Source organism: Mus pahari, chromosome 4 (genome assembly GCF_900095145.1).
Source record: "Mus pahari chromosome 4, PAHARI_EIJ_v1.1, whole genome shotgun sequence".
Taxonomy (NCBI): domain Eukaryota; kingdom Metazoa; phylum Chordata; class Mammalia; order Rodentia; family Muridae; genus Mus; species Mus pahari.
In genome coordinates, this window is record NC_034593.1 from 111,205,668 (window position 1) to 111,231,515 (window position 25,848).

A 25,848-nucleotide genomic window follows, 5' to 3' on the forward strand; every position below is an offset into this window, starting at 1 on the left:
TAGGATTTGAGTGACTTGGATGTGGGCCTGGTGAGATGCAGCATTAGAGAGAACTGTGAATGAGAGCTGAGGAAATGGGGTTGTGGATTGTAAGTGTCAAGGTCTGAGCAGACACTAAGGAACTGTGGGTGCACAGCCAGGAAACTGCCGAACTCTTCACGAGGGATATATCATCGAGTCAGAACCAAAGGAGGGATTAAAGAAGTATTGAAGGGCGATGAGTATGTCTTAAATTGTGTTTCACACAGATGAATTGTCATCTTCCTGACTTCATAAAGCATATTAGAAAATCTAGAAGCTGGGAGGGCAGATAGATCATTTTAGTAGTCTACTAGCAAGTGGGTCTTCAGCCTTACTCCAAACTGATACATCAGAAGAAAGGAGTGAAGTTCCCAACAGCAGTAGGGTCTGCAGAACTGGACAGCTGGAAGGAGGCGGCAGTGGTTGCAAAGAGGACTCGGAAATGACTGGAGCTTTGGAAAGGGATGGATGAGTAATGGTTCCCAGGAGTATCAGGGGCAGGGATGTGGTATAATAATCAGGTAGTTTAACTCCAAAGATACCCCCACCCCACCCTGCACCCTATCCTCCACCCCACCCTGCACCCCACCCTCCACCCCATCGCCCCCCCTCCCATCCTACCCCATTCCATCCCATCCCACCCCCACCCAATTCCCCACCCATCCTCCATTCTCACCCCCACACCCACCCCACCCCACCCCACCCCACCTCAACCTGTTGTGTATAAATGACTCTTTTTGATTTTGAAAAACCTGGCCTTCATGGAGCTATCCCCCAATCTCTCTGAGTGCTGTGAGTAACATCACATGGTAGCTGACCCCAAGAACCATGAACCACAATTCTCCTATTGCTGACAAATTTGCAGGTTCATTCTCTCCTGTTGCAGGTGATGGCTGGGTTTATAGTTTTCAGTGGCACCATAGTCCCTAAAACTGTAGGACTGTAATCCCCAAAAGCTTTGTCAGGAAATCTGTCACCTGTCCTGTGGGCTTGCATGTCTCCAGCCTGTCACCTGATTGTATTTTACTTAATATACTTCCCACGTTTAAAGTTTGACAGTGTGTTTTTGCCTTGTAGTTAATAGGGTTTTTTATTCTTAGACTGGGGTCTAGGACAACCAGTTCCTCTTATTGCGCGCATCCTGGGGTGAAGGCTCTTAGCTTTGGGTTTCTCCTGCTCTTCGCCTTGGTACCCAGCCTCAGTGTTTATGGTGGCCTTGCAGATTTTCATGTCCATTAATTCTACGTGAGTGTGGAGTTCATCTATATTCCAGTTCCCATTGGTATTAATGCTGGAAGTCATTTGTCTAATGAAAAATTCACCTCTGAGCTTCAAGCATAACCGGATAGTAAAAATGCTGTCTCGGAGCCTTTTGTAAAAGCAGTCAGCTATGAACGTAAGATTGGGTGCTTCCTGAGTCTGACTCCTCTAACCATGAGCTAGTAAAAATGACACTGTCAGTGTGTTTGTTCCTTAAGGATATTTGGCTACAGCACACTCTAAAGGTTATGATATGCAGAAATCCAAGAGCTGACCATGAACTAGTGCTTGTGTTGACGCCGAGAACAGTTCTTAAATTTTCACCGATGCTTTAAGTGTGAGAAATTATCAACATTTGAATTACTATTTAAAAATTCAGCACAGACAATTATATAAAATAACACAAACTTGAAAATATTCAGTATGGCGTATTTATCAATACTAAGACAATATTAAAATATTTATCAATAAGAAGGTAAGGAAACATTAGTATGTGTAAGATATTAACTTAATAAGATATATTATAATAATAACAAAATATCTAATACCTACACAAGTCCACCTCGGACTGGTCCACTTTCTAAATAAGGTATTATACCTCCTCCCTGTGATTCTTTTTTAATGTTGCAAGGTTTTGTATTGTTAAAACTCCCACCTCTCTCCTGGATTGACTCTAATGCAAGCACACAGGTTCTGCTTCTGTATGACAATCACACTATTCGGACCTTGACTTCTGTAGCGCGTAGATGGTGTTAACGAGGAGTCATGCTACCATTTCATGATTCTTAGATCTGCTTCACCCTTCCCTTCCCCTCTTTTCCAGAGGAACAAATCAACTTCTCTCACTCTTTGGTCCTCAGCCTCTACTGAAAGACTCGTCAAGTTCCTTTCTTAAAGGAGTAGGAAGTCTCTCTGGTCCAGTCCTAATGAGTACAGTTATTTCCAAAGTAAATATTAGAAGAGGAAAGAACACCAGCAGATGCTTCAATTTAGATAAATTGTGGGCCCTTGCAGTGTGACTGTGCCCCCGGGGAGCACAGGCTGGGAACTGCTGTGTCTCTGTCTGGCCATGGTCAGGGCTCTAATTTTAGACATTATCTTTATGGAGAAAATGAGCCTTACTTGGCAATTCTTCTGTGCTTTTGTTTTTGTTTTCTGTCATTTGTATTTTGAATTCACAGATCAGGATAAGATATGTTCATACATTGGTTTTTTTTTTTTTCGAATTTCCACTTGTCCCTCCTGCTTATCTTCTCCTGCCCCATGTAAGTCACAATACGTAGTTTTTGTGTGTGTGTGTGTGTGTGTGTGTGTCTATATGTATATATATGTATATATATATATATATGTATATATATATATATGTATATGTATATATGTATATATATAATACTTTGAAGACATATTTTTACTAAATATTTTATTTCATTGTGGTTTTAAATTTGCGTGTGTGTGTATCACACTTGTGGAAGTTAGGGAACAATTTGTGGGAGTCAGTTCTCTATCTATGTGAGCCCCAAGGATTGAACTCAAGTTTCCAGGCTTAGCAACAGGAACCTTTTTTTTTTCTTTATTTACATTTCAAATGCTATCCCGAAAGTTCCCTATATCTCCCCCGCCCTGCACCCCTACCCACCCACTCCCACTACTTGGCCCAGGCCTTCCCATGTGCTGGGTCATATAAAGTTTGCAAGACCAAGGGGCCTCTCTTCCCAGTGATGGCTGATTAGGCCATCTTCTGCTACATATGCAGCTAGAGACACAAGCTCAGGGGGTACTGGTTAGTTCATATTGTTGTTCCACCTACAGGGTTGCAGCCCCCTTCAGTTCCTTGGGTACTTTCTCTAGCTCCTCCATTGGGGACCCTAGCAACAGGAACCTTTATCCACTGAGCCATCTCATCGGACCTTCATTTGTGATCTTCAGGAAGAACATTCCTCTACAGTCAATAAGTGATCAAATTCAGAAAATTTGACAGCAATGTACTGCTATTATCTAACGTGTACAAAACATCTCACAATCCATGCTCATTTTTTTTTCAGTTATCCTAGTAAATATCCCTTGTACAGTTATATTTCTTTCCATTCAAAATGCAATTCTGGATCAAAATTTGCATGGGGTTGTTGTGTCTCCTTCCAAACTAAAGGAGCTTATCACTGTGTGTTTATCTGTCTTGATTTAGATGTCTTTGAAGAGTACCGGGTAGTTGTTCTTAGACAGATTTTCTTGGAGAGACTGAAGCAAGGTTCTTACGGCAAGAATACCCCCAGACGTGTGATCTTGAGACCTTGTTTGGTTTTCCAAACAACTAATTCTCAATTCTCCTGCATGAGGTGGAAGTTTACAATCCTGTTTAATTCTAAAACTACCTGGAGGCACACAACCTGCGTGTGAAGATGTCAGCCCCTCCAGGATGCTAAGTCTCCCCAGACCAGCCTCAGGTGGGATCCCAGGCAACCCACACTCCATACTGCCTCAGTAAGAGTCTTGTCACCTGGTCAGGTCCAGTCATTTGATCACATGATCAACAGGGCTCAGCAAGGCTTTATACCTTTTGTTAAAACTCAGAAACAGTCTGAAGGGAACACAAGGTCTGAGAAATGGGAGAAGGGAAACACTCCCAAACACTGTCTGGTGCTTGGCTACCCCAGCACGAATATGAGGTTAGCCTAGAAGTTTCACTAACCTGATATCCTGTGTTGGTGTTGCAGTTTTGGTGTATAGACAACAACTCTACTACCTTGGTAAAATGGTTGTGTTAAATCTTCTTCTTTATAAACTGAATTTGTAATTCCTGCATTCATTAACAAAATTATTACAAAAGATACATTCTATTCTCTACTTTTGATTTGGTATTATGTAAAATAATTCACTAATTGTTCAGTTTTACTTCTTTACCCCTCACCATCAATATCTTTCTGCTTTTCTTAGATACAGTGAAGTCTAAAGATAAAAATGTCTAGATATGCAAAGCTAAAATAAGAACTATTTTACTAGAAACATTTAGTGAACACTTCCTGTGCATCTGAGTAAAACCTACTGCATATTTGTTGGGGAAAAAAAAGAATGTAGTGGTATTTGTTATGTAAAATATTTATACTGATTTATCTTTTCCTTTGAAGATATCTTTAAAGCCAACTTCAGTGCTACCCTCTTGAGAAAATTGGCCTCATTTCTGACCTCATTTGATAGAATCTGGTGTAATTACCTATTTCATTCACAGCTCTGGCTTTGCACAACTTTAGACCAATTTAAAGAAAAAATAGAAATGACCTTCAAAAGATGAGGGCTTTCCTGAGTGACTATTCCATAGTCCCGAGGGGAATTCCAAATGCAGCTTCTAGAACAAGGAGACCGTTAGTATGTGGAGGACAGCGGTGGGACTCTTTGCCTGGGTGTTTCCATTCTAACCTGACCATCCATGCTCAGACCTGATTTTCTTTTCTAAGATTTCAGTCCTAATGAGCAAGGCTTACTTTGAGGATCACAGACCACAAATGACCACATCTGATAACAATATTATCATTCATTATGATTCTCCCAATTACTAATAACTAGTAAGTATGAAGAAGACAGCAATGGATGAGAGAGTGAGCGTTTTAAAACTTTCACGTAATTCACAGCTCAGTTATAGATCTTGCTAATCTAAGGGATGATGGAGACTCTCTTGTACCTTAATTTGACCCACATTTAGAACTTTGGCACTTTTTCACATATCCTTTGTGATTCTTTGATCTGCATCTCCGTGCTTTAAAAAAGGAAAAGGAAAGATGGGGCTAGAGAGACGGCTTGGCAACTGCTACACATACAGAGGACTGCAGTTTGTTGAATTGCTATCACCCAGGGCAGAGAGTTCACAAGTGCCCTAACTCCAGCTCCGGAGGACCTAGTGCCTTCTGGTCTCTGTGGGCACCTGCTCACATGTGTACACATGTACATGCGCATGCATGCGCACACACACACACACACACACACACACACACACACGCGCGCGCACACACACACACACACACACACACACACTTAAAAACCAGTTTTTTTGGAGCAAAGAGATTTAGGAACAAACAAAATCCTTACACCCAATAGAGAAGTGTCAGCACTTGGGAGGGCAGAGGGAGGAGGCATTTCTCTGTGCCGAGACCCTCAGCACCTGAAGACTTCCCTTAGACTTTAAAACCAAACGAGGATCCATGGCTTTGATGGAGAAAAGGACTTTACAACTAGCCAGTTTATGAAAGCAGAGTTGAGCTTTAAGAAAGCTGTTTGTAAGTGAGATTCGGTATGAGGGTTAAGCGACATAGAGTTACTCAGAAGAAAGTAAGACATGCTCAAGCGTGTGGGCATGGATCACTCAAAGAAGAGGTGGGCTCATTTGTGTTTTAAACAGTCACATATAGGATTGGGGTGGGGTTTGAAGCTACCATCTTTAAAGAGTTGCTGAGGAACCTCAATGAGGTCACTGAATGGGTTTTTCTGGGCAGCTTCAGGAGACAGCTGATAAGGGAAGAGTCTAATGGACAGGGATGAAGGAATGTATCTTTAGTATAAACAAAGTTAGCCAATTTCATGTCCTGGGGAACAGGGTTGAGGCCTTACCTAAAATTATATACATTCAGGCCTAGGTCATCATTACTTTAATTTAAGGTAGCTATATATGAAATGATTGTTAATTCTATACCAGCAGCTTTTATGGAAAATTTGTGCTAGAATTGGAGCTGTTCACTCGGATGGCAAGGGGTTTTACCCAGACTGTAGGATGAGTCTCCTCTTCTTTTCCATTTCCCCTTGGTTTCCATATCTTACTCTCCTGTCTCAGAGGGACAGAGTAGATGTATAGAACAATCATTACAAAAGACATTAAGTCATATGTTGGGAAGGTTTTAGGACAGAGCTGCTTTTCTGTGAGTGACACAGTATCACCAGACAAAGACAGATGGGAACAGACAATTTTTGTCACAGGGCCAAAGAGACTACTTTTCTTCAACTATAAAACACTCTAAATATTTTGTATGTCATTTAGTTTTGGGTTGCTATTAAAAATCTTGTTTTGGGTTTGGGGTGTTTAGTTTTCATAAGCATTGGAACCCCCCAAATAGCCCTGAAACTTACCTCAGTCAGATGCTATGGGCTTACATGATTTTAATGCGTTTCACAATGATAAAATCATTACTCAATAGTAACAAGGTAAGTCAAAGGTTAGATTTCTCTAATCTAATGCACAAGAAAAATCAAATCAATCTTTGTACAGGCCAACCAATAAATTGAATTTCTCTTTTGTTCCCAGGATCCCCGGTTCAATGCAGAAGTTGACCAAATTACAGGCTACAAGACACAAAGTATCCTTTGTATGCCAATTAAGAACCACAGGGAAGAGGTAAGCCAATTTTTCATTTTATAGAAAAGGTCATTTATAAATCTTTTTTAGTTTGAAAATGAAGTAATACTATATTGACAAATTATTGTTTAATTTGAATATATAAATACTTCAATATTCTGTTTGAGTTTTTTTTAACTGTAGTTACAATGTTAAATGGTAAATAGAGGCTTTCCCTTGACTATTGGGAAGCAAATTATGTACATTTCATTTCCTATCTCTCCTCTGCCGTTGGACTGTCTTAGTCTATCTTATATATGTCATTATGGTATGTTCTAATGGATTTATTTCACATTGTATGTTTTATTGCCTAAATACCATCCTCTGCTACCAAAAAAAAAATGCTCATTTCATAAATGTTCCTCCAGTTGCTATCATTATCAGTTGATTTCTGTGGATTTAGATTGCAATTTGGAAAACAGAAATTGTAGCAAATTTCAATGACATAGATTTAGATATAAAATTTTAACAGGTAAGGGAAAATATTTTATATTTTATCTATCTTTTGTTAGCACTCCGTTTCCTCTTTATTTTATACTTCTATGAAAAAAAAAAAAAACATTGTAAGTCGTCAATTAAACCAAATGTTTCAGTTACACATTCTCAAATCCGAATTCACATTACAATCAACCAGGGAATTCTGAAAGATCACCAGTTGGGTGAGTCATGGTTTTCCAGATAAAGAGAGTCAATAGAATGCTTATAGATACAGCTGAGATTTATTATGGGAGTTGGCCAATATAATTGAAGGTCATCATCTTCCTTCATTAACCCAGAGAACTATTTTAGTGGGCAGTGTAACTAAGGCTTGAAATCCTTGGGGGCTGCTGAGTAAGATCAAATCCAAATGCCTTAGGTCCTAGAGTTCTGATGTATGGAGGTGAGAGCTACAGGAGAGGAGGCAAATAGCCCCTGCCTCTGGCTATCTGGTCTACCTAGATCCTGAGTGGATTGGACAATGCCCACTCTCATTGGTGGATCAAGACTCTTCTTCACGAATCTGTTGATTCAGGTGCTATTTCTTCTTGAGACACCCTTACAGATGTACTCAGAAATAGTTGCACTTGTTGTCTGGAGTCACTAAAAGAGGAGGATATATAAAATTAACCTTTAACACCAGGTAAGCTGGAATGTCTGTATTAACTGTTTTTATGGTGCTGTGATAAAACATCTTGATCAAGGACAACATAAGGGAGATGTTTCATTTCAGTTTGTGTTATCAGAGAGAGAGAGAGAGAGAGAGAGAGAGAGAGAGAGAGAGAGAGAGAGAGAGAGTGTCAGTCCACAATGAGAGAGGCATGGCAGTTTTTCACCAGAGTAGGAAGCTGAGAGATCACATCTCCATACTCAATTACAAAGCAGAGAGAGTGACCTGGAAGTGGGGCAAAGCTATGACCTCCCAGTGACTGTCTCCACTGACATTCTTCGCCTCAGTGGATCCTCCACAAATAACACTACCAACTGGGGACTGAATGTTCAAATACCTAAGCCTATGGGAGACATTTCTGATTCTAACCACCAGGCCCTCAGAGATTCAAAGGCCATTGTAGGTTTCTATAAAATTTGTGCCTGTCTTAATCTCAACTGTGTAGCAGAGAATTTTCTCCATGGGCTCTGGGACAGCAGAGTATAAACCCATGCTTGCCTATGGTTTATCCTCATATTGAATTCATATCCAACAAGGGTCTAATGTCAACCAGAGCTGTCTTCATTTTAATAACATCCCTTCTTTTCCTTGTACAGGCACATTGAACTTTTCAGTCTGTGGACTGGGCCAGTTCTTCTGTCCTTCTGAGACTTCCCGGGCCATGTACCTTTCAGTTAGGGTGTACTGCTCATTAGGGTGTGTCTCCAAAATGAATTTGAGAAGCAACCATAGGACTGAGGTTTGTGTTTTTGAAACCAAATTCTTTGTCATTCTGCTGGAGGAATGTAACTGTGAATGTCAAGAAGACTCCTGGAGCTTTCCGCGTCTCATTTTTCACAGTGTTGAAGGAAATAGATGGATGTAGATTGGTTAACTTGGTGGCCTCCATTAGAGAGACACCTCCTCTCCCAAGAGCTATATCAGGACTCCCTTTGCATATGCACTTCACTTCCTGAGGCAAGCCTCCTGCCCACTGTACTTTTTCTCCTATCAGTGTTTGGTCCCCCTCTTCTCCATTATTGCTTCCTAGAGGGCTTCTCATTTTGGACTATTGCAGGTTAAATTAAAGCTCTCAGACCTGTGGTTATTCCTCGTTGTCGGGCCCTTAGGGTAGCTGAGTTTTAAATGGTAAGTTCTTCCTTTAGGGTGTGCCTGGCCACTGCCCTCTGAGTCATATGCAGTGGCCGGATGGATATTGCCGGCCTTCTCTATCTAGTCCTTACCTTCCGCATGAGGAATCCCTGTTTGACCAAAGCCCACAACTGGTTTGGGGTTTGTGAAGCTGTGGCTTGTCCTGAGGGCAGGGCTGCCTGGCTCCACTCACCTCTGGGTTGAGGCTTCTGCTGTCCCCGCTCCCAGGGAGCCTGGCCTGAGCTGACTGCCTGGGTTTGCTTCCTTTCGGTGGAGTTGCCAATCTTCCCCTCCACATGTTGCTGTCATCGCTTTTGTGAATTTCCAAAGCTCTCCTCTGTCTTTGGAACAGTGTGAAAAACTGCGTTCGTGTTATTACTCTTCTCCTTTGCCACGTCAGCCTCTTGACTGCTAACTTACCGGAAGTTTCTCAAATTTTCTTAAATGAAAATTTTCAGGCGGGCTCGATGAGCCTTTTGGAATAATTGTAAAGATTGTTTGCTCTGAGCTTGACTCTCATCTTATTGCTTCCTGTATGACTAATCGGGGGTTAATCCCTTTGAACTTCAGTTTCCTTCTCTGCAAAGCGTGGTTAATAAAAGACCCATTCGCAAAGCTGTATTCACACAGACAGAAGGCTAGATGTGCCTTGTGACACTGTGGAAGCGGTCAGTAAATACCATCTAATGCTTTTTGAAACAACTCAGGTAACAATAATGGAACTTGTAAGAGAAGGAATGTGGGAGTCTGAGGCAGTCACTAGCCAGCTCGTAATCACAGGCTGGGCCCGATGACAGTGGCAGTGGCATAGCCTGGCCTGGGATTCTGTTTGTCATCCCTTAACCAAATGTCAACTTTAAAAGAAACATGACCTTCTAGTCTTTTTTTTTTTTCTTCATAATTGAGGCCGAGTGGATTTACCTTCTTTTTGTTTAAATCATTCCCATTAAGCTATCCTCCATTCTAGTTACTTACCAGAGAACCTAACAGAGCTATGATTATTGAATTACTGTTTATCTCTTGTTTATAAAATACTTTATACTCTTTAGTGACAGTGGTTTTTCCAAGGGAGAGAGTTCTGGCAGTTGTGTGGCTGGAAAATGGGTGTTACATACTGAAGTCTGTGCTCTGACACAGGCCAGGGCACTCTGAAAGATTTTTAGGATTCATTAAAATGCTACATATTACCTCTTGTTATGTATTTGCTTATTGTCTGTGTACACACACACACACACACACACACACACACACACACGTGAGTGTACACACATACATGCATGGAGATCAGAAGGTAAGAGTTTTTTCACTCCTACCACGTGGGTCCAGATGTCTTTAGGGCTGGTGGTAAGCACCTTTACCTGCTGAGCCATCTTGCCAGCCCAGCCTCTTGTTCTTGTGAGATATTTTTGCAAATTAAAAATTTCAAGAGTTTCTTTCAATAATGTTACAATATTACGTTATAATCCATTGAGGTAATGGATATAGCGGTGTCATTTTGGAAGCCGGCATCATGGCTATGCATACAGTGTAGAGAGTAAGGTTATATATTTTCCCCTCTTCTCTCTTTTCCTTCTAAAGATAAGGGTTAACGGGGAAAACGACTAGAGAGGCTTGAGGAAGCTAAAATAGCCTATTTCCAAAAGGTCAAAGACCTGTTAGTCAGAGGCAAATGAGTGGCCAAAGGACAAAAGTCAATCAAAGGAGAGGAGATCTGTCCAGCTGTATGAAAGTGATTAAGGAGTGTGAAATAGGACTTGGAGGAGACAAAAATTCTGGGGGGAGAGTCCCTGATATGTGGTGGAGACGATAGCAGGGTGCTAAGGGCAGGGAGGTGAAAGGAAGACAAGCAACAACACTTGGGCTCTCAATAGTCACAGATCGGAGTCTGCCCACGAGCATGTTCAAGGTCTCCGGGGCAAAGTTCACCTCTCAGATACCTTCCAGTTGCTTATGAAAAACAAAGGATCCACTGACCCGTCTCTCAGAGACCATGCTTAGGAGTGCACAACTAAAACACAAGCTCTGGTGCAGCACTACCAGTGTCCACTGAAGAGCAACACCACCAGTGTCCACTGAAGGGCCACACCACCAGTGTCCACTGAAGGGCNACACCACCAGTGTCCACTGAAGGGCCACACCACCAGTGTCCACTGAAGGGCGACACCACCAGTGTCCACTGAAGGGTGACACCACCAGTGTCCACTGAAGAGGTGGACGATGGCTATGGCTGTTTACTCCCTGTCTGCTTTACAGGAGCACTGAACACCGTGTGGAGCTTCTTCCTATCCCCACGACTTCCTTATCATTTCTCATTCTCAATAGATTTTGATTCTGCACCTTCCAGTGATAGAATGGAAACAAAGGAAAGAACAGCGTTTGTTCCCCCCAACCCCCGTCTGTGCTTTCACAGAGCCATGAGGACAAGAGGACAAGGACTCTTGCATTCCTGCTGCGGAGGGAGATGGAGTGTTAGAGTTGATACCACTGCTACCCGATCACCGAATTTCTTCTCTACCTGCTCCAAGATGGGGTCCTCTTAATTTACCCCCCAGATGGCTCATTCTTAGCAACACAGAAATATGCTGCTCATGAAAATTTGCAACATTCTTCCTCAGATATAGGAAAAAAATGACACTAGTGTGACCTGTTTCAAAATGTGTTCCTCAATCAAAACAGCCACAGTGAGCAATTGTTATTTATCCAAATTAGATGACTAATTGGTAAAATTCACATATTGTATTAAATAAGTTTAGAGCATGTCAAATATTAGATTTATTTGCTTAGTGAGTTGAATAGAAAATTTTTGAATTGATAAGCTGTTAAATTAATTAGTGGTATAGGTTCGATATGACGTGGTTTCAGACTGGAAAATATGTTATTCATTAAACAAAGATACTGAGATGTTATAATTTTTATTATTTTATTATTTAGAACATCTATTATGTTCACTAAGAGAAAGCAAAAATAAAGTTGTTATGTGACCAAGAAACAAAGAAAGAAAGAAATAGGACTTGGGAAGTAATTGCCTTATGTGGAGACATACATACATACGTTTCCATGTATGTTTCTGGAGTAAATACTGTGGGAATTGTTCTAAGGGTCTGTCATTTTTATAACACCCTTGGAAGCACATATCTTATGACCTCATAACAGACCAAGAAACTAAACTGGAACATTTGGGGATCTTGGTCACATAACTAGGAACTATAGACTAACACCCACAAACACACAGTCACAATGCAGAAAAGAAATTGCTGACATTCCAAGGTGCATGACAACTGCACTGTCTTTCCCTCTTAAATTTCTGTGGCTTTGCATGGGGAGGGGCGGGAGGGGTCCTGATGCCATGTTGTGGTCACAGCCAGGAGACCTGGTCTTCTGATGACCATTCAGTGTCAGGGCCTAAGTTACTTAACACAAAGATTCTTTCAAGAAAGGAAGGGGCAGAAAGACACATTCTCTACGACTGTAAGAAGACTCCATAGGCAAGGATTTACCAGGCACAGAAGAGTTGCAAGAGGGTTCTTGCACTGAGCTAGGCCAACGTGCCCCAGAGAACAACCATGATATGCCTACAAAGCAAACTGGAAGAAAAAAGAAATACAAGTATGCTTTTTAGACCTGCTATTAAGTTTCATTCAGACTTAATTCTGGATTTTTTTCAGGCAAAGGCACTTGAGACAGTTCCTATTTTAGACACTTGCGTTAGTTATTTATGTAAGCAGACAGAATTCTCGTATGTTTAGTAACGGAGCACAGAGAATTCAGCTGCCACTGGACTGGATGACCTGTTTCTGAAGCATTGCCCTTCCTCAAGGTATGGTTCCTTGTAACAGTACCAGAAACGAGTGTTCCTTTGTATTTATAGATACTACTAATTCCCACTCGGGGATTCATCACTTGGAGTTTCCTGATGCCTTCTCTGTGGATCACTTGGGGCGGAGGGCAGGGGAGTGAAAGGGAGACAGAAGGCAGGAGTTTACAGAATAATGCAATGCTGAAGAGAGCATCTACCAGTTCCTGAGAGATAAATACTTGGATGAGTTAAAGCCATTAACACATGCCCAAGTCACACAGTAAGGCACAACAAACGTGTCATTAAACTACAACACTACAATACGCAAAAGTAAATGCTTTGTAGAATGTAAGCTTTGTATGGCCTGCGTTTGACCATTTAAAAATATTTTCTCTAACACTGTCTTATTTGACAAGTAATGGTTAAATTATTGAGATATATAGATACTGATCTAAGCAGAAGAGAGATGAAAAATAAATAGGAAAATAAATAAGTCTGGCATTATAAAAGCAGATACAGGAGGATTATCAATTCAAGATTAGCTTGGGTTACTTAGAGAGACATTGTCTTAAAAAAGATAATAATAATAATTAATAATAACATACTTTTTAAAGAAGCAAGCAAAATACATGCTTTTTAATTTTTCCATTTGGAATGAGAGGACTTGCATCCCAGGAGCAATCTTGTATGAAGTGGATGTTAAATGGATCCAGCATTCACATGAAATGCTGGACCAAGGGACCAAGGGACCAAGGAGCTGAGACTTTGCAGAGCAAGGCTGAGAGCCCGCTGCTGTGTTCATCTGTGTCTTTGCCCGCAGCCTTTCAGGAGGAAACACCTGCTCCCATGATATTCATGTCAGTGTCAGTACGTGACAGGGGAGGATTTTTTAGATTTGACAAGGAGATTCAGTACAAATAAAATGTTAGAGTGGTATGCCTCTAACCATTCAATTCCAAGGAAAATATAATTACAAAACTCAGCCAAGTTTATTAGTGGACTGTCATTTGGTCTAGGTCTATTTTAGTCGCCTTAAAGAGCTGGCCAGCTTTTAAAAACAATTGTTCCCCGAGCTTACTCCCCTGCAGTGCTCTTTCTTGTAGGTTTGTTTTAGAAACAAAATAGACTTGCTGGGAGCAGTTTCTGTTTGTTCTGGACTGGATGCTGTGATGCCGAAGAGCCTTCCCTTTTCCACATTAGCACTTAGATAATAAACAAGTGTACTTTCAGAGAAGAAGGTAACCACTTTCCCAAGGGGGGTAGGGACGGTTCCTAAGAATAGCAGATGAAGAATAGTCTAATAGGTGAAATCTTTGTATCTACATCATGGTCCCAGAGCGAAAGGGAAGTGCATAGACAGTTCAGACTTGAGAATCCCACCAGCAGTGTGTGCTACCACTCAAACCAGGCCTCATTCAGAACGCTTAGAAAATGTGGTTCACGTTATCCTTCATTCAGCAGAGGGCCCGACTTCATTGGTACATTCTTTAACCATTCTGATGCTTGTTGGGCGGTATTGCATTTTTAATTTTATAGATCATTTATAAATTGAATTTTGATGAGTTTTATATAGTCCTCAGTGGTGATTGTTAAGGATCTGCAACCAGTTGCAGATAAGAATGAGGAATTTCTTTGTGTAATATTCAACCCAAGGCTTCATATTAGACCAGTAGATAGATTTTTAGACTTTTCGCACATTTTATAGTAATTATTAATGAAATTACAACTCTTAAATAGATATGTGTGCCAGCATCGTATTCAGCTAAGAACTAAGGTTTCACAGGGAAAGTCCTTTATCAGCTTCTGTGACTCATGTTTCTTTTTAAACCCAACTATGTTTTAATATCTACATCACAAAGAGAATTATGTTGAAACTTCATCTAAAATCCTACGTTCTTCTCTACCATAAAGAGAAAACTAGTCCCCCAGGCTGAATTTCAAGTCAAAGAGATGTGTCTTAATCAGGTTTTCTGGCACTGTAATGAAACACCATTACAAGAGCCAGTTGGGGAGGAAAGGGTTAATAATATTTGCTTACATTTCCATAGCTCATTCATAACCTCGGTCCATTTGTGTTACTTCTTGTCGGGTATTTATAAGAAAACTAACCAATGCCTGCACCCTTCTTATTAATGGGAAAAATTTTAACATATGCATATTTCTCACTTTGCACTGGGAAGAAATGTCCTGGCTCCAAAGAAACTCATTTATTTAGAGAGTAAGTGGGATTCTGAAAAGAACACTTAAATGCATTCTCTACAAGTTGGTAATACTGGGTATTGCTGTTGTTGTATTTACATTATGTTGCCGTGTTCTGGTTTTCTTGAGGTGGTGTGTGGCCAGGGGTGGGATGTCAGGATTTGTAGTCTCTTCCATTTCTCCTGTGTCACCTGATCCCATGTGGAGCTTCTGCTGAAAATTGAAATAGGGAGATGTATTGAGACTGATAAGTGACCTCAGAAAATGTCTAGGACTAGCTGCTTATTGAATAAGGGGTTGCTCTCTGTGACAGTGATGGGTTGTCCTTGACATGACCAGCAGTCGCATTCCACATTACTCGCTCAGAGAGACTCAAGCCGTTCCTAGAGACCGTCAGCTCGGTGGGACATAATGTCAGTTGATGCCGTGGGTATTGCCAGTGAAATTGAGGCTTCTTTCTGCCTGAAAATACAGCATAGAGCAAGAGATCAGTAGCAAGCACATGGGCTTCCCAATAGTGCTCTGACATTCAGAGTGGCTTTGACTCAAATGTGAAGCCTGAACATATACTCGCCATAAAAGCTGTCTCCGAGAGCTAGACCAGGAAGCTAAAGGATCAACATTCCCAGGCCAGCCTTGGCTGCATAGTAAGTTCCAGGCCAGCCTAAGCTATATATTAAGGAGAGACTTTGTCTCAAATACCAAACAACAATGCTAACCACAAAGTATTTATTTGATCTTAAGAAAATGTACCAATTTCTTCAAACCGCAATCCATAGCAGACTATGCATATGCATATTCATATGCATGTAAAGGAAAGCCTTTACAGGCACACAAGGAAGGCAGAGGATGCTGACTTTGCTCTGGGCAGTTGAAATTCAGACCACCAATGTCTTTTATCTGTGTGACTTTAGACAAACATTATACCTTTTCTTTCTTTGTTCCTGCTGATGCTGATGACTGACCAAGAGTCTTGCTCATGGTAGACAACTATTCTACCATTGAATTGTAGTCCCAAGTGTCTGTTCTTAACCTATTGCTTTATTCCATGATGATTTTAGAATGTCATCCTTTAGAAGGTAGAAGAACACACACACACACACACACACACACACACACACACACACACACACACACACACACTTTTCCCTCCTGATCTAGTAATCTCTTGAGAGAGATACCTAGTGTATGTTTGGTTGGTTTGATTTTGGTGGTGGTGGGGTATTCTCTCTCTCTCTCTCTCCCTCCCTCCCTTCCTCCCTCCCTCCCTCCCTCCCTCCCTCCCTTCTTCCGTCTCTCCCTCCATCCACCCACTCATCCACCATTCTATCTGTTTTTGAGATATGGTCTTTTTGTAAAGATCTGGCAGACCTGGAACTCACTGTGTAGCTCAAGTCTGTCTTGAAATCTCAGCTGACCTCCTGCCTCAGCCTCCCCAGTGCTGGGAGTACAGCTGTGTGCTACTGCATGTAGCTACTTGCTTAGTTTTGTTTTTAATTTATTCTTACGTGTATGGATGCTTTGCCTGCACGTGTGTCTGTGTACTGTGTTGTGCCTGATACCTTCAGAGTTCAGAAACCGGTTTGGATCTCTTGAGACTGGAGTTACAAATCACTGTGAGCTGCTCTGTGGGTATTGGAGATCAAAACTTTGTCCTCTGAAAGAGCAGCCAGTGCTCTTAACTGCTGAGCCATCTGTCCAGCTCGCACTTGCCCAATTTTTAATGTAAATGTTGTACTCAGTAATCCTAACTAAAACAAAAGCAACAACAAAAAATTGTCATCTAAGCCTACAATATTAGTAGTAGAAAAATCATCAGTTACCAGAGAGTGTGACCCACTTATTGTTGGGATAACTCGTTCTGTGAAATTGTCTAAGTACATATCTTTCTTTACTATTAGAAGAAATTAAATACAGTCAGTTTTCTGTAAGGATGGGTTCTGCCTCCATGGATTTATCTAATTTCAGATAAACATTTGGGGGAAATTGGTTTGTTCATACTATATACAAACATTTTCTTTTTTTATTCCTTGAATAGTACAATAGAGCAACTACTAAGATAGCATTTACAATGCATTGTGAATGATAAGTAATCTAGCAGGGACTGAAAGGAGGTGGGAGTATGTGTATGTTGGATACAAACTATATGTCATTTTATATGAAGGAGCTTACTGTTCTTAGATTTTGGAATCTGAATGGCAGGAATCTAGAAGTAATTCCCTGTGGCTTCTTGGGTCCAACTGCATAGAAAATCTTTGGTATTAGAGGACACAAAGAAGACAAAATTGATGTAGAAATCCTAGCAGCAAACCAGTCCAGGATTAAACGGTACAAGAAGCAAGGTTTAAACTATACAAATGAGTTCAAAAGGGAGATGGCATTAGGGCAGGGACCAATAGATGTCTGAACCAAGGTAAGGAAATTGAGCTTCCAAAAGCCAAATGAGCTCTCAGTGTCTGAGCTTTCATGTGGTCAGAGTGAAGCGTGTGAGTGGCATCTGTGGACTGCAGGAGAGTCCATGCTGCAGGTGAGGGCCAGTGGGCTTAAAGTGAACACTGAAAAGGCTCAACCGTGAAATTCTACCTATGAGCTGAGTTCATCTCCATCAGCAGCTGTGGCAAGCAATGGTAGAGCTTGCCCTCTGCTTAAGCCAGTGCCCCACACAGGTAGCAGGTTCAAATCCTCACCACAGTAGCATGCAAATCACGGAACACACCGGAGGCAGCACCCACTCTGCTCAGAGCGAATCTACTGTTTAAGCTAAACCTTCAGAAGTGAGCCATAGGCACTGGCATCTAAAGAAGTATGAAAGAAAGAAAAAGACACAGATGAAAGAGCGGCTTCAAAGATATTTTTCTTTGAACCAGAAAGAAAACTTTAAATCTCATTGTCACAAATAATGCTTATTTATAAATAAATATCCCTGAGTATCAAAACTGTAAATTAATACTTAAAAGGAAAAGTACAGAGGCTTATGCCAGCAAGCATAGCATATGGTGGGAGGTGGAGGCAGGAGGATTGCTACAAGGTCAAAGGTGTCCCAGCATACAGAGTGAGAGAGACCCCATCTCAATCAAGAAACCAGAGGGAGATGGGGGAGGGAGGTAAGGAAAGAGAGAGAAAAATTGGAACACAGATTTTAATAAAGGAGAGCCCCAGGGACCCTCATGTGTCTGCTGAAGAAACCTTGTTCCAAGTGTTCTGATACTAAAATGGAAGACACCAGGAACACCATGGGACCAGTGTATTTTGAGTCTGCTTTTCTACTGGGCATTGATGTTCCCTGACCCACCTCCTCTTGTATGTCTCCCCAGTTATCCCAGACATTGCCTGGGCACCGACTGTATGGCCCACTGACCAGGTTAAAGTTTTGATTGCTGGTAGTCCAGGAACTCAGAGACCCAAATGGCCTGTCTTTTCANTGGCTCCNTTTACAGGNGACTTCAAATACCTCATCAGCTCACAATATGTCTTTTATAACTCCTAATTTCAGAGTTGAACAGCTGATTTTGTTTCTTTTAAGACTTTAATGTTGACTTACCTCACTGTCAATTTATGGTCACATACTGATAGACTAAAAGGTTACTCTAACTTGATTTGGGGGTCAGTTTTTAAGTAACATTTTTTTTGTTTTTGTTTTTGTTTTTTTAAATCTTGGTCTCCCCTAGCTTGCCATTGTTAGCATTTTTTTTTTAAAAAAATAGATTTATTTATTATATGTAAGTACACTGTAGCTGTTTTCAGACACTCCAGAAGAGGGTGTCAGATCTTGTTACGGATGGTTATGAGCCACCATGTGGTTGCTGGGATTTGAACTCTGGACCTTCAGAAGAGCAATCAGGTGCTCTTACCCACTGAGCCACCTCACCAGCCCCCTAAGTAACAGTTTTTGAGTGAACATGTCAAGTGAACTTTCTGAGAACTTCCCTGCTAGTGTTCCCCCAGTATGGGCAACTGCACCGTAAAACTCACCGCAAGGCCTATTACTTCTGCATGGGTCATTCTCTGCCCACTGAACTCTGAACTCCTTCCATCAGTTATTCTTTGATTTTTTTTTTAGTAGACAGTTTAGCACTTGTTGAATAACGAATGAGTGAACAAAAGTTTAAAATCAGGTTAGACTTACATTGCTACATATGAGGCCCAGTCGGGGTTGTTCTCATCCGTTCTGTTTCCAGTGAAAATACCTAGCTATAAACCAGACATGCTTGACCTGAGCCAAAACCTTTCCCAGCCTTTGTCATTAAAACTAGAGCATCTAGAGACTTTAGAGTATACAAGGGGCCTGTGAAAGTCAGGGTGAGTCAAACCAAGGGCAACAAAGTCAGTTAGGATAAATGAGTAATTCTCTTTTATAGATACAGAAAAGTATATTGTTCTTTTATGATACAATACAGAAGGATAGAAAAATGCAAGAAGCAAACCACCAAAACAAATCAGTGTTCAGAGTCCCTTTCCCTTTTCTGGTCTGCCCTCCGAAGGGGGAACTTTGTATCATTTTCTTGTAGGTAGAGAATTAGAATGAATAAAGACGAGCCTCCCACACAGAATTCAGACTGAGTTTCCTAAAGTGGGAGCTCTTGGGGGAAATGGCTTATTTCGATAAGACTAAATTGGGAAAAGAGCGAAGCAGTAGAATTCATATTAAGAGGGAGCTGCAGTAAGTTGTTACAGACTTGAAGTAATTCCCCTAACCTGAAGCTGGAACTGAACAAGTGTAACAGCCCCCGAAGCCGAACCACGAGAGGCTTCTTCAAGTCTCTCCAAACCTTTTGTGGAACTCAAGGCTTACGGGCCAAGTTTAGCTTGGCCAACTTAAGTACAGTTTATCTTTCAAATTCCTTCTGACCTATGTGAGAGTAGGCTTCGCCTGTTAATTCCTGTTTTGGTTTTTTAATAACTTCTTTTCCCAAAAATAATTCTGTTGAAGGTCAAATAATTTTCAAGGCCAGAATTTCAAAAGACGCTGAGCTACGTTCCTGCATGAGAAATTCCTGCACACGTATGATCTGCCCGCATTCTTCTGTAGCTGGCCACTGGCTCCTGCTTCATTTGCAGTGAATGAGACTTTTTGAAATAGTTGCAATCAATGTCAAATGTTTGTTTGATTATATATTTTATTGGAAATGTAAAAAATTGTGCTGTTTTGTGTGTGTGTGTGTGTGTATTAGAAAACTATGCAGAATATTTACTTAAAACACAATTACCTGCTAGCTTAATCTGATTATAAGATGAAGATCTGAAGTCCAATGAGGTTTGGGCTCTAGGAAATTAGGACTATTGCTACCCTTCTTAAGAATAAAAGGCTGGACTCAGGAGTTTTGTTTTAACTTTGCAGCTTCGTGTTTTTAAACAACCCATGTCCTCTGTAAGCACATTCACTTGGAGGAACTGAAGATAATGAAAAAGAAAATGTGTCACTTTTCTCTTCTTATTCTACCCAGGTCGTTGGTGTAGCTCAGGCCATCAACAAGAAATCAGGAAATGGTGGGACCTTCACTGAAAAAGATGAAAAGGTAACAAAACCAGAGGCTGGCATGATGCCAGCTTAGAGAGACGTGTTCTCTCTATAGCACATGACCTCTGGAGTAAGGCCTTGCTGAAATGGTTGCTTGAAAAAAATTACAGTGAGAGGGGTGTGTGTGTGTGTGTGTGTGTGTGTGTGTGTGTGTGTGTGTGTGTGCGTGCATCAGTAACAATTAAGGAAATTGGGGTGTGGAAGAAGTTGGAGAGGCAAGAGGGTGGAAGGAAAGGATACAACTACAGTCCTCATCTGTGAAATTCTCTACAAAATATTTTTAAGAGGAAAAAAAATGATGTGAATTTTAGAAGACTGTCTTCAGCTAACTTGGTGTTGTTTGACCTGAGAGGGTCAACAGGAACCCCATGTTCTCCCTCATGGAACCACCCACCAGCCCTCCCCTGAGCTGGGGGCACAGGAAGGGTCCCTCTGTGTTGTAGTGTTCTCGTTGTACTTTCCATACATGCTGTACAAACATCCATCCTTGAGGGGTAGAAAGGACTTCTCTAAGCCCAGTACCCTGCACTTTTCCCCCTGGTAAAGCAGATCTAGTTTTATAAGCTTCACACAGGCGTGCCAAGGTGTACATTCAGGATGGGTATAGGAATTCATCTTCCAAGAGAACAGCAAACAGCGTTGTCTCACTCTTCCCATCCAAGTCTTAAGAAAAACATGCCACATTCCACACTGGCAAGATGCCATTCCTGCTCACCCTTAGGTCTGCCTATACCTTTATTCTCCAGAGACGAGTGAGTTTTATCTATTGAATGTGTATTGTACATTTGTCATAGCGCACAGCATCTCCATTGCTCCAAGGCACTGCTGGCGCGTTGCTCCTCTGAAAACTAGTTGGTATTTAATTCGAAAGACATTCCAGGATTGACACCTATGCTAGCCCCATGTTGTAATCCAAGCCACAGGAAGTGCCTTTGAAGGTCAGGGTAGCATTCTTCCATGTTATTAATTACATCTGGATTAGATAAACTTTATGTCCACGATTCTTATAGTCCATTGGAATAATCCTACTCTTAATGGATATTTAGACTGTGTCACATCTTGACAAAATATATCCATAGGTGTGGATAAATCATACCATTTAAAGGTTACTTTAATCTCTAACTTAACCATGAGCACATCACCCTATTTCAGTGAAAAGGTGTATTTAAACTAATACTTGTAACCTTACATAACACTTGTTACTGCCAGTGTTCTCGTAAATATGTGTTTTCATTTGCTGCAATAATAAATTATGAGTGGTTTATTTGATCCCTCACAGGTTTGCATCTTAGTGTCGTATCCAATCTACCCCAAGTCTTATATAGAGGAAACTGTGATGTCATACACAATCGTCATCCAATGCCTCTTCTCTTCCTCCTATACCCTATGACCGAATGCTCAGTCATCTGCATACTTGTGCCCTTTGGCTAACGCTCAGCTTACATCAGTTACTACTTTTGTGCATAGCAAGTGTCTACGTTTCAGCGTTTCACATTTGCTTCAACCATAGTTCTTTCATGCTTCAGGCAGTGTTTCTAGACAGTTTTACTGGCAGATCCAACCCGGCTGTTGCCCTCTCTGTTCTAGGACTTCGCGGCCTATCTGGCGTTCTGTGGTATTGTTCTTCACAATGCTCAGCTCTATGAAACATCGCTGCTGGAGAACAAAAGAAATCAGGTAAGTGTCACTTCTAAAGAGATCAGGTAGCTCATTTAAAAAAAAAATGTTAAGTTTTTGTCCGAATTATGAATGCAAACAATTAAAATTCACTTCCCGAGACTTGGCCTCGGAAACATTTTTGCCGCTTCTTTCTGATGGTCATCTCCTTTTCTGGTTTCCATGCTCAAAGGGGCCATCGCAGTTAGACTGTGTTCTTGGCCATCAGAGGCGTACATGAATTCATGTCATTAAACAATATTCTTAGCTGCTGCTCTTCAACTGTAGGCGCCCCTCCGTCCCATAGTTTCCCAAGGGATCATCTTAGCATCCTTGATCTTCCTGACATCCTTCCCCATTCCTATTTCTTAGACCTGCTATCTGAATCTTTTTTTTTTTCCTTATTTATTGCTGACGTTGCTAATATACATATTGGTCTACAGCCCCGATGAACCGTTCTTAAGTTTTGTTTATGTTAGTTCTAATTTGTAATTATGCTATGAACATATCTGCATTGCTTTTGCTGTATAACTTTTAATTTCCCCCAATATTAATCAATTCCCTCCCTTGTTTCTTGAAACTTTTTGCTCTGATGTAATCTTCTGTCCCTGTCCCTCACACACACTCAACTCTCTCACACATTTCCTAGAGGTCTTCTTTTCTTCAGATGTCTAAATGAAGGATTTCCATATTTCCTGTCACCCGAAAGTCCCCCCTCTGTGCCTGGTGTGCGTACAGCCATATGGAACTTTCCTTCATACTTCTCTTAGGGAAATTCTCTTTTCTGGATCTCTCAACTCCTTGTTCATGTAACTCCCGATTTGCTCCGGCATGTTGTCAGCTAAATGTCTAAGAAACTGCATCGATGAGGCAGTCTCTGTGAACGATTGCATGGATGAGGATACCCGATTTACCATTGTGCCCGTCTGGTTGGTATGAAGCTGTATCTCTGATTTTAAGGTTCATCGACCTTCTGATGAGCATTCAGGTTCTGACTCTTGGTTCTTTACAAATTTGTGTGTGTTATCTGTTATAAAAATAGGACCTGTCTTGTCTTATATAATTATATTTCTAAGCTTTTTGTAATGCTTGGTTTTGTTTCTGTAACAGTCTCACAAGGTCTCTTCTTACCATGCCTGTATACGTCAGCTCACCTGGTTAAGACTGGAGATTTAAGGAAACCTTCAGTTTTGTGTAATCATTTTCTATGACTTTGTAATCCATAAACTTCTCCACACTCTATTTTCTCTTTTCAGAATTAATGTCATGTCTGGTACTCTATCTCAATGGCAGGCCCTTTGACTACCATGGGTGAAGCCCAAAGTTCAATTCCCATCATCAAAAAAGAAAGAAAACGAAGGAAAACCCAGTGCTCTTAAACCAGAGATTTCTCCATGTCTCCCACTCTAATCTCATCACCTTCTCTTCCAGTTAATTTCACAAACACAGCGGCAATAATACCACATCCCTCCTGCACAGTCACAGGCCATGCCCCTGGGCGGCCAAGGCTTGGTGGGCCCGCCTCTGCTCATGAGGATTCTTGTCTCCCTGCTTGTGCTTTTGAGCTGAGTGCTCCCATAATCCATTTCACTTCTCTGAAATGTTTCCTTTCCCTGAGTCCACCTCACTGAGTCCTGTTCTCCCAAGCACAGTTAGAATGGTGTCTTACACAGCAAGTCCTCTGGAGAAAAAATTCTTTCTGGCCCTCATCATATAAATTCTTGGTGAGAATCTGCAAAGGCTTCCATGCCAACCGGAAGCAGAAGATGATGCTTAAAAAGCTCAGAGAGAATTTAAATTGTTCTTTCTTTCTCTTTTTCTCAAAATATATTTAGGTCATATTCTTTCCCTTCCTCAACTTCTCCCACTTCCTCCTCATCTCCCTAACAAGAAAACAAAATAAGAAGCACATATGCGTGCATGCACTGGATCTCTAAATTGCTTTTGGTAAGATGGCTATTTTCACAATATTAATACAATATTTTCACAATATTTCACACACCGTGAGCTAGGGAGATCCATCCTCTTCCATCTTCTTGCAGTTTCTTTCTTCGGTGTCTCAAAGTTTTTATGACACTAGTCTTTCACTTGTTTGGAGTATTTGTCTTTTGAAGTTATTAACAAAAAGTATCATTTCATTGATTTGTTTATCAGTATGTTTGCCATTTGTAGATAAGAAGGCTCTGATTTTTGCATGTCAATTGTGTATCCTGCTACTTTGCTGAAGATGGTTATGAGCTTTAGAAGTATTCTAGTAGGTTCTTTGGGGGGTCTTTTAAGCATAAAATCATATCATCTGCAGATAAAAATACTTTGACTTCTTCCTTATCTATTCATACCCCCTGATCTCCTTCACTTTTTCCCCCTAGCTGAGACTTCAAGAATTATATTGAATAGTTATGGAAAGAGTGGACAACTTAAATTTGGAAATTTTTTTCTACACTACTGACTGTGTGATCTGTGAAGGGTTGCATTAACCACACAGACATGGGTTTAACTGTTGCATAAATGTGCTTATAAACAGCCTTTGGCCCACGGTATTGCTTTGGTCTCTGCACAATCGTGATCTGCCACCTTTTCTCATCCAGGTGTTGCTTGACCTTGCTAGCTTAATTTTCGAAGAGCAGCAGTCATTGGAAGTCATTCTGAAGAAGATAGCTGCCACTATTATCTCCTTTATGCAGGTGCAGAAGTGCACCATCTTCATCGTGGATGAAGACTGTCCTGTGAGTACAGAGACGGACTCTGGGCTTCGCAAAACGGACATGTCTCTCCCTCGAAAGCACATTCTGATTCCAAATGCTATTTTCCTTAGAAACCCACCCCAACTTCCAGTGTATATAAATATTGATGCAAAACCAATACCAGGGTGAAATGTTTTTGAAGTGGGGTGGAGGTGAAGGTAGCAAGAGCCTTCAGTGCCCCATCACTAACCATGGGTTTCTTCTCCAAGCAACCCCTATCTGGGGCTGCTCTTGATGGGAAAACACCTTGTATAGCACTGTGCAGACTAAACCAGTAAGAGCTGCGGTGCCTTGGTGACTAAAACAGGTAGACTCCCATTCTGAATGGGTGGAGTATAGAATTTTCCTTTTACCAGAAATTATTTTGGAAAAATTAGCCGAAGGTCTAGGCAGGTGGTGAGTAGAACTAAAGGCATTTGTAAGTCCTACATCATTTCCCAACAACAGGAAGCTACCCATTGTTCTAACACATAGATCTTTTGGTCCGTTTATCTCTGTTGTTAGGAAGTTTTGGTGAGAGAGGGATGGGGCACTCTCACCTGGCTGGACACTTATGCTTAAATGTTACGCAGAGTGTCTGCCTAGAGCTTGCCTGAGAACCAGACCACTGGCCTGCCACGGGGATAAAATGCATATGTTTATCCCTCCTCACTGTTTGAACCATGGAATATTCCTTGTGGTGGTAGTTGTTCTTCCTGTGGTCTAACAGGAGGCTATTCATTGGTAGGTTATTAGAAAGAAAGAGTAGCTCTATCGCTTGAATAGGCCAGTTATAATTCATATCGGATATTTGAGTTGACATTTCTGGTAGAAGTAGAACAAGAGAAGACATTCTGTCATATTACATTTCTAATTGGCTTAGGTATTTAGACAATTCATTATCCTCTTAATGTGTGTGCTAGAATGGATGCATTGATTACTGTAAAATTCTTATCAACAGTGTATCAAATAAAAACTCACTGTACCAAAACAGTAATCAGCGTTTTTATGGGTGGCTACTAT

At 41.1% G+C, this 25,848-nt stretch overlaps 1 protein-coding gene across 2 annotated transcripts in view; it reads left to right on the plus strand.

Moving 5' to 3' along the window:
* Pde5a (phosphodiesterase 5A) overlaps nucleotides 1–25,848 on the plus strand; it is a 121,320-nt gene that overhangs the window by 26,429 nt on the left and 69,043 nt on the right. For both annotated transcript variants that reach the window (XM_021195436.2, XM_021195438.2), the window contains exons 3-6: nucleotides 6,566–6,655; nucleotides 20,373–20,444; nucleotides 22,034–22,123; nucleotides 24,691–24,828. In XM_021195436.2, the coding sequence (XP_021051095.1) occupies nucleotides 6,566–6,655; nucleotides 20,373–20,444; nucleotides 22,034–22,123; nucleotides 24,691–24,828 (390 nt within the window). The remainder of the gene's footprint in view (nucleotides 1–6,565; nucleotides 6,656–20,372; nucleotides 20,445–22,033; nucleotides 22,124–24,690; nucleotides 24,829–25,848) is intronic.